The sequence below is a fragment of the Coregonus clupeaformis genome, chromosome 6 (genome assembly GCF_020615455.1).
Source record: "Coregonus clupeaformis isolate EN_2021a chromosome 6, ASM2061545v1, whole genome shotgun sequence".
Lineage (NCBI taxonomy): Eukaryota > Metazoa > Chordata > Actinopteri > Salmoniformes > Salmonidae > Coregonus > Coregonus clupeaformis.
Genome location: NC_059197.1, coordinates 31,037,871 through 31,047,990, shown reverse-complemented (window position 1 = coordinate 31,047,990; position 10,120 = coordinate 31,037,871). Strand labels below are relative to the sequence as shown.

At 47.4% G+C, this 10,120-nt stretch overlaps 1 protein-coding gene across 1 annotated transcript in view; it reads left to right on the top strand.

The window, feature by feature from the left end:
• bicra (BRD4 interacting chromatin remodeling complex associated protein) overlaps window positions 1-10,120 on the top strand; it is a 56,036-nt gene that overhangs the window by 36,716 nt on the left and 9,200 nt on the right. The window contains exons 11-14 of the mRNA XM_045216690.1: window positions 554-606; window positions 1,505-1,653; window positions 5,847-5,941; window positions 6,401-6,503. Coding sequence (XP_045072625.1) covers window positions 554-606; window positions 1,505-1,653; window positions 5,847-5,941; window positions 6,401-6,503 — 400 coding nt within the window. The remainder of the gene's footprint in view (window positions 1-553; window positions 607-1,504; window positions 1,654-5,846; window positions 5,942-6,400; window positions 6,504-10,120) is intronic.

Below are 10,120 nucleotides of genomic sequence, written 5' to 3'. Positions count from 1 at the left end.
CTGGGTCCATTTATTTCTGTATGGCAGTGGTTGTTAATCCTGGTCCCGGGGACCCAAAGGAGCCTACGTTGTTGTTGTCCTTGCACTCCACTCCTGATTAAAATGATCGATGGCTTGGTGATGAGTTGATTAGTGGAATAAGGAGTGTAGTCCAGGAGTGTACAGCCCTTTGGATTCCCAGGACAAGGGTTGAGAAACGCTGTTGTATGTAATGACCTAATCTGTCTAATGAATCTGACCATATATATGTGTTCTTATGGTGTGATGGTGCTATGGTGTGATGGTCATGGATGGTGTGATGGTCATGGATGGTGCTATGGTGTGATGGTCATGGATGGTGCTATGGTGTGATGGTCATGGATGGTGCTATGGTGTGATGGTCATGGATGGTGCTATGGTGTGATGGTTCTATGGTGTGATGGTCATGGATGGTGCTATGGTGTGATGGTCATGGATGGTGCTATGGTGTGATGGTTCTATGGTGTGATGGTTCTATGGTGTGATGGTTCTATGGTGTGATGGTCATGAATGGTTTGTCTTATTCACCTGACAGACTGCTACTATGAAGATGCCTTTCAGTATTGCTGAACCCAGCAAGGAAGCCAGGTATGCTCCTATATCATACTCCTGTTTCATCATCCTGTATCATGCTACTATATCATAATCCTGTATCCATGTCCCACCGGATAGGGTTAGTAGTATGATAGGTCCAGTGTAATGTGTTGTTTTACAGGGTCAGCCATAGTAGTATGATAGGTCCAGTGTAATGTGTTGTTTTACAGGGTCAGCCATAGTAGTATGATAGGTCCAGTGTAATGTGTTGTTTTACAGGGTCAGACATAGTAGGATGATAGGTCCAGTGTAATGTGTTGTTTTACAGGGTCAGGCATAGTAGTATGATAGGTCCAGTGTAATGTGTTGTTCTACAGGGTCAGCCATAGTAGTATGATAGGTGTAATGTGTTGTTCTACAGGGTCAGCCATAGTAGTATGATAGGTCCAGTGTAATGTGTTGTTCTACAGGGTCAGCCATAGTAGTATGATAGGTGTAATGTGTTGTTCTACAGGGTCAGTCATAGTAGTATGATAGGTCCAGTGTAATGTGTTGTTTTACAGGGTCAGGCATAGTAGTATGATAGGTGCAGTGTAATGTGTTGTTTTACAGGGTCAGCCATAGTAGTATGATAGGTCCAGTGTAATGTGTTGTTTTACAGGGTCAGTCATAGTAGTATGATAGGTCCAGTGTAATGTGTTGTTCTACAGGGTCAGTCATAGTAGTATGATAGGTCCAGTGTAATGTGTTGTTTTACAGGGTCAGCCATAGTAGTATGATAGGTCCAGTGTAATGTGTTGTTCTACAGGGTCAGTCATAGTAGTACGGCACCCCTGGAGCAAATTAGGGTTAAGTGCCTTGCCCTTATGTGCACGTGCATGCGTGTTGTTATACAACTTTTTAAAAGTATGACAATTCAGTCTTGTGACCTATGTTCTCCGACCCTGTGTAGGATGTTGGAGCAGCTGAGGAAGCAGCAGGGTTCAGTCCTCCACCCAGACTACAGCTCTTCCTTCCAGTGCTTTGAAGACACCCTGACCCGCCTGGTACCTTACCACCTCTACCAGGGCACTGCCACCTCACCACACGACTACCACAGAGGTACACACACCCTGACCCGCCTGGTACCTTACCATATCTACCAGGGCACTGCCACCTCACCACACGACTACCACAGAGGTACACACACCCTGACCCGCCTGGTACCTTACCATATCTACCAGGGCACTGCCACCTCACCACACGACTACCACAGAGGTACACACACCCTGACCCGCCTGGTGCCTTACCACCTCTACCAGGGCACTGCCACCTCACCACACGACTACCACAGAGGTACACACACCCTGACCCGCCTGGTGCCTTACCACCTCTACCAGGGCACTGCCACCTCACCACACGACTACCACAGAGGTACACACACCCTGACCCGCCTGGTACCTTACCATATCTACCAGGGCACTGCCACCTCACCACACGACTACCACAGAGGTACACACACCCTGACCCGCCTGGTACCTTATCACCTCTACCAGGGCACTGCCACCTCACCACACGACTACCACAGAGGTACACACACCCTGACCCGCCTGGTACCTTACCATATCTACCAGGGCACTGCCACCTCACCACACGACTACCACAGAGGTACACACACCCTGACCCGCCTGGTGCCTTACCACCTCTACCAGGGCACTGCCACCTCACCACACGACTACCACAGAGGTACACACACCCTGACCCGCCTGGTGCCTTACCACCTCTACCAGGGCACTGCCACCTCACCACACGACTACCACAGAGGTACACACACCCTGACCCGCCTGGTACCTTACCACCTCTACCAGGGCACTGCCACCTCACCACACGACTACCACAGAGGTACACACACCCTGACCCGCCTGGTGCCTTACCATATCTACCAGGGCACTGCCACCTCACCACACGACTACCACAGAGGTACACACACCCTGACCCGCCTGGTGCCTTACCATATCTACCAGGGCACTGCCACCTCACCACACGACTACCACAGAGGTACATACACCCTGACCCGCCTGGTGCCTTACCACCTCTACCAGGGCACTGCCACCTCACCACACGACTACCACAGAGGTACACACACCCTGACCCGCCTGGTACCTTACCATATCTACCAGGGCACTGCCACCTCACCACACGACTACCACAGAGGTACACACACCCTGACCCGCCTGGTACCTTACCACCTCTACCAGGGCACTGCCACCTCACCACACGACTACCACAGAGGTACACACACCCTGACCCGCCTGGTACCTTACCATATCTACCAGGGCACTGCCACCTCACCACACGACTACCACAGAGGTACACACACCCTGACCCGCCTGGTGCCTTACCATATCTACCAGGGCACTGCCACCTCACCACACGACTACCACAGAGGTACACACACCCTGACCCGCCTGGTACCTTACCATATCTACCAGGGCACTGCCACCTCACCACACGACTACCACAGAGGTATACACACCCTGACCCGCCTGGTACCTTACCATATCTACCAGGGCACTGCCACCTCACCACACGACTACCACAGAGGTACACACACCCTGACCCGCCTGGTACCTTACCATATCTACCAGGGCACTGCCACCTCACCACACGACTACCACAGAGGTACACACACCCTGACCCGCCTGGTGCCTTACCATATCTACCAGGGCACTGCCACCTCACCACACGACTACCACAGAGGTACACACACCCTGACCCGCCTGGTGCCTTACCATATCTACCAGGGCACTGCCACCTCACCACACGACTACCACAGAGGTACATACACCCTGACCCGCCTGGTACCTTACCACCTCTACCAGGGCACTGCCACCTCACCACACGACTACCACAGAGGTACACACACCCTGACCCGCCTGGTACCTTACCATATCTACCAGGGCACTGCCACCTCACCACACGACTACCACAGAGGTACACACACCCTGACCCGCCTGGTACCTTACCATATCTACCAGGGCACTGCCACCTCACCACCACGACTACCACAGAGGTACACACACCTGACCCGCCTGGTACCTTACCACCTCTACCAGGGCACTGCCACCTCACCACACGACTACCACAGAGGTACACACACCCTGACCCGCCTGGTACCTTACCATATCTACCAGGGCACTGCCACCTCACCACACGACTACCACAGAGGTACACACACCCTGACCCGCCTGGTACCTTACAAAGCATTTCACGGTGATGTCTACACCTGTTGTATTCTGCGCATGTGGCAAATAAGATTTGATTTACTCAGTACTTTGTTGAAGCACCTTTGGCAGCGATTACAACCTTGAGTCTTCTTGGGTATGACGCTACAAGCTTGGCACAACTGTATTTGGGGAGTTTCTCCCATTCTTCTCTGCAGATCCTCTCAAGCTCTGTCAGGTTGGATGGGGAACGTTGCTACCACAGCTATTTTCAGGTCTCTCCAGAGATGTTCGATCGGGTTCAAGTCCGGGCTCTGGCTGGGCCACTCAAGAACATTCAGAGACTTGTCTTGAAGCCACTCCTTGCGTTGTCTTGGCTGTGTGCTTAGGGTCATTGTCCTGTTGGAAGGGGAACCTTCGCCCCAGTCTGATGTCCTGAGCGCTCTGGAGAAGGTTTTCATCAAGGATCTCTCTGTAGTTTGTGCCGTTCATCTTTGCCTCAATCCTGACTAGTCTCCCAGTCCCTGCCGCTGAAAAACATCCCCACAGCATGATGCTGCCACCACCATGCTTCACCGTAGGGATGGTGCCAGGTTTCTTCCAGACGTGACGCTTGGCTTTCAAGCCGAAGAGTTCAATCTTGGTTTCATCAGACCAGAAAATCTTGTTTCTCATGGTCTGAGAGTCTTTAGGTGCCTTTTGACAAACTCCAAGCGGGCTGTCATGTGCCTTTTACTGAGGAGTGGCTTCTGTCTGGCCACTCTACCATAAAGGCCTGATTGGTGGAGTGCTGCAGAGATGGTTGTCCTTCTGGAAGGTTCTCCCATCTCCACAGAGGAACTCTAGAGCTCTGTCAGAGTGGCCATTGGGTTCTTGGTCACCTCCCTGACCAAGGCCCTTCTCCCCCAATTTCTCAGTTTGGCCGGGCGGCCAGTTCCAAATTTCTTCCATTTAAGAATGATGGAGGCCACTGTGTACTTGGACATTCAAAGCTGCAAAAATGTTTTGGTACCCTTTCCCAAATCTGTGCCTCGACACAATCCTGTCTCGGAGCTCTACGGGCAATTCCATTTGACCTCATGGCTTGGTTTTTGCTCTGGAGAGACCTGAAAATAGCTGTGCAGCGACGCTCTCCCGTCCAACCTGACAGAGCTTGAGTGGATCTGCAGAGAAGAATGTGAGAAACTCCCCAAATACAGGTGTGCCAAGCTTCATACCCAAGAAGACTCGGCTGTAATCGCTACCAAAGGTGCTTCAACAAAGTACATAGTAAAGGGTCTGAATACTTAAGTACATTTTAATAGTTCTCTTTTAAATTTGTAAACGTTCATAAAAAACATTATGGGGTGTGTAGATAGACGAAGAAAAACAACAACAATTTAATCAATTTTAGAATAATAACGTAACAATACGAGGAAAAAGTCAAGGGGTCTGAATACTTTCCGAATGCACCATATATATACATACACACACACAGTACCAGTCAAAAGTTTGGACACACCTACTCATTCAAGGGTTTTTCTTTATTTTTACTATTTTCTACATTGTACATTGTTTTCATGGAAAACAAGGAAATGTCTAAGTGACCCCAAACCTTTGAACGGTAGTGTATATATGTGTATTTTATTTTTTATAATAAATATTTTTTGCTATTTAGTGTTGCTACGTCGTCTGTTCCTGTGCCAAAACTCCAGTATTTTTCATCATATAGCTGGTTCTCCATCCTTTTTTTAAACAGTGAGGCAGTCAACATGTTTTCAGCACTTATTATTTCCATGACTGATCAAAACTCATTTTCTCATGCTCTCTCGTCTCTCTGCAGCAGACATAGTGAGCAATATGTTTGGAACATCAAATCACAATACATTGAGGATCGCAATACATATTGAATCGTGAGAATCGCATGACATATCGTATCGGCACCTAAGTATCGTGATAATATCGTATCGCGGGGTCCATGGCAATTCCCAGCCTTAATGTGTATGGTCGGGACTGACCACATGACCTGACCAGAAACTCCTTGCCCTGATTACCATTGGTTCCCTCTGTCTGATCTCCCCTGTTCCATTCTCCCCCTCTCTGCCCCCCCAGTGGATGATGAGTTTGAGAGTGTTTCCAGCCAGCTCCTAAAGAGAACACAGGCCATGCTGGATAAATACAGACACCTGCTTTTTGAGGAATCAACGGTAAGTTATAAATATTATATTACGTTAATAGCTATTTTTTTTTATCACATTGATCTCAATCGTTCTTGTCCTTCACTTCTCCCTGTATTTCAGTCTGTCTCCTTATACAGCCCTCCCTCATTAGGATTCCTTCTCAAGATTATTTATTTTACATTTTTAGTCATTTAGCAGACGCCCTTATCCAGAGCGACTTACAGGAGCAATTAGGGTTAAGTGCCTTGCTCAAGGGCACATCGACAGATTTTTCACCTAGTCGGCTCGGGGATTAGAACCAGCGACCTTTCGGTTACTGGCACAACGCTCTTAACCACTAAGCTACCTGCCGCCCATTTATCTGTTCTGTCTGTTCAGTTCATTCTCTCCCTCGCTATGATTGGCTAACTGATGTGCTATGGTGTATTGATTGATTGATTGATTGATTAATTGTCTGGCTGGCTGTTCCTGTTGTGTGTTTCACAGCGCCTTGGCCCGTCAGCTGAGATGGTAATGATGGACAGGATGTTTATTCAGGAAGAGAAGATCTCTCTGGGACAGGACCGCATCCTCGCCAGGGACAGACCTGGTAACACTATACAGTATATAGATATATATGGGTATCGTGTGTACGTGTGTATAGTCTACATACACCACATGACCAAAAGTATGTGGACATCTGTATATGTAGATAGATATGGATGGATGGATATACACTGCATGACCAAAAGTATGTGGACACCTGCTCGCCGAACATCTCATTTCAAAATCATGGGCATTAATATGGAGTTGGTCCCCCATTCGCTGCTATAACAGCCTCCACTCTTCTGGGAAGGCTTTCCACTAGATATTGGAATATTGCTGCAGCCACGAGCATTAGTGAAGTCGGGCTCTGATGTTGGGCGATTAGGCCTGGCTCGCAGTCGGCGTTCCAATTCATCCCAAAGGTGTTCGATGGGGTTAAGGTCAGGGCTCTGTGCAGGCCAGTCAAGTTCTTCCACACTGATCTCAACCAACCATTTCTGTATGGACCTCGCTTTGTGCTCGGTGGGATTGTCATGCTGAAACAGGAAAGGGCCTTCCCCAAACTGTTGCCACAAAGGTGGAAGCACAGAATCATCTAGAATGTCATTGTATGCTGTAGCGTTAAGATTTCCCTTCACTGGAACTAAGGGGCCTGAATCATGAAAAACAGCCCCAGACCATTATTTATCCTCCACCAAACTTTACAGTTGGCACTATTCATTGGGGCCGGTAGCTTTCTCCTGGTATCCGCCAAACCCAGATTTCCTGGTGAAGCGTGATTCATCACTCCAGAGAACTAGTTTCCACTGCTCCAGAGTCCAATGGTGGCGAGTTTTACACCACTCCAGCCGATGCTTGGAATTGCGCATGGTGATCTTAGGCTTGTGTGAGGCTGCTCGGCCATGGAAACCCATTTCATGAAGCTCCTGACGAACAGTTTGCTTCCAGAGACAGTTTGGAACTTGGTAGTGAGTGTTGCAACCGAGGATAGACCGTTTTTACGTGCTTCAGCACTCAGCGGTCCCGTTCTGTGAACTTGTGTGGCCTACCACTTCGCAGCTGAGCCGTTGTTGCTCCTAGACGTTTCCACTTCACAATAACAGCACTTATAGTTGACTGGGGCAGCTCTAGCAGGGCAGAAATGTGACCAACTGACTTGTTGGAAAGGTAGCATCCTATGATGGTGCCACGTTGAAAGTCACTGAGCTCTTCAGTGAAATAGCCGATTCCACTAATTTGAAGGGGTGTCTACCTACTTTTGTATATATAGTGTGTGTGTGTATATATGTGTGTGTGTATATATATGTGTATGTGTGTATCTATATATACACCTACTCATTCAAGGGTTTTTCTTTATTTGTACATTGTAGAATAATAGTGAAGACATCAAACCTATGAAATAACACATATGGAATCATGTAGTAACCAAAAAGTGTTAAACAAATCAAAATATATTTGAGATTCTTCAAATAGCCACCCTTTGCCTTTATGACAGCTTTGCACACTCTTGGCATTCTCACAACCAGCTTCACCTGGAATGCTTTTCCAACAGTCTTGAAGGAGTTCCCACATATGCTGAGCACTTGTTGGCTGCTTTTCCTTCACTCTGCCGTCCGACTCATCCCAAACCATCTCAATTGGGTTGAGTTCGCGGGATTGTGGAGGCCAGGCCATCTGATGCAGCACTCTCCTTCTTGGTAAAATAGCCCTTACATAGCCTGGAGGTGTGTTGGGACATTGTCCTGTTGGAAAAACAAATGGTAGTCTCACTAAGCGCAAACCAGATGGGATGGCGTATCGCTGCAGAATGCTGTGGTAGCCATGCTGGTTAAGTGTGCCTTGAATTCTAATTAAATCACAGACAGTGTCACCAACAAAGCACCCCCACACCTTAACACCACCTCATCCATGCTTTACGGTGGGAAATACACATGCAGAGATCATCCATTCACCCACACCACGTCTCACAAAGACACGGCAGTTGGAACCAAAAATCTGAAATTTGGACTCCAGACCAAAGGACAAATTTCCACCAGTCTAATGTCCATTGCTCGTGTTTCTTGGCCCAAGTAGGTCTCTTCTTCTTATCGGTGTCCTTTAGTAGTGGTTTCTTTGCAGCAATTCGACCATGAAGGCCTGATTTCACACAGTCCCCTCTGAACAGTTGATGTTGAGATGTGTCTGTTACTTGAACTCTGAAGCATTTATTTGGGCTGCAATTTTATGTCATCCAACAAATGTTTGCAAACAGCTTTGGCTATATAAAGCAGGCATTCCGTTACTGTTCTATTGAACATTAGAATGGGTAAAACGAGTGACCTAAGCGACTTCAAGCGCGATATGATCGCCGGTTCCAGGTGCCGGTTCCAGTATCTCAGAAACGGCCGGCCTCCTGAGCTTTTCACGCACGACAGTGTCTAGGGTTTACCGAGAATGGTGCGACAAACAAAAAAACTCCAGTCTGCGGCCGTCCTGTGGGCGAAAACAGCTCGTTGATGAGAGAGGTCGAAGGAGAATGGCGAGAATTGTGCAAGCTAACAGGCGGGCCACAAACGGGTGCCGTGGAAATTCTACACAGGGACACTCAAAGTCAATCTTAAATTAATAATTCTTTATTGTCAGCACACTGGAGAGGTTCCAACCAACTCAATGCACCAAGTACACATGTTGATCGGGAGCTCCCCTTATATACTGGTTACAGACATATCACATAGGCATAGTTCATAAGGTTGGTTCCTGCATGTATCTGGCACCGTTTCCTATCTTAACTTATAGAACATATTCTGGGCGTTCTGCCAGATGGTCTTTAGGTGGAGGTCATGTCGCCTCCCCCTCCCCCTCCCCCCTCATATCTTTACCAAGCACAGGCAGGAACCAAGGATTATTTACAACACTAAGACAAGATGAACATTTTCAAGGCTGTCTCTTCAAATGATGATAAACATTTCCATCACATTCCATCCTCTTATCATAATAATCATTACATTTTAACGTAAGCATTTAGATTTTAGCTTCTATATCAAAAATACATAATTATAATAAATCATAATACAAGTTATACTTCTATTAACGGGAGTGAATCTAATTTCATTCATAATCATCATAATAAAGCTAAAATCTACAATGAAAGTAATAAGTAAAAAGTAAACAATAGCAACACTTTAAACCACAGACGCTTTCAAACCCTTCATTCTGGGTTGTACGATCCAACTTGTAAAACCGTTGCAGTAGAATGTTTTAACTTAAAACCTTCGCTTCATACAGTTACACATTTTCATTTATGCATTCTGGCAATGAGATTTCAGCTGGAGCTTTGGTCGCGAGTGGCATGTTAATGACAGATCGGTATCTCAATGCGTTCTTAGTCTAAATTACTATACATTTTGCAGTGTGCAGACCTCCACAATCAACATGATACCCCAGATAAACCATTTTGGATAAGCCTAAATGTAATTACGGGCGTGGTTGACCGCACCCCTCCCTCCCCGGCACTCATTCTACTGGCGTTTCAGTTCGTCCTCCCAATGGCACATGTTCAAAGTGGATGGCCCTTTAATAATGTACCGATTTCTCTCACCTGTCCTTTACAGTCCATTATGTCTTGTCCATTTTCCTACCAGTACACCAGCAGCATGAGAGAAGTTTGGACGGGATCTCTCTCCATGCTCACTCCACGTGGAC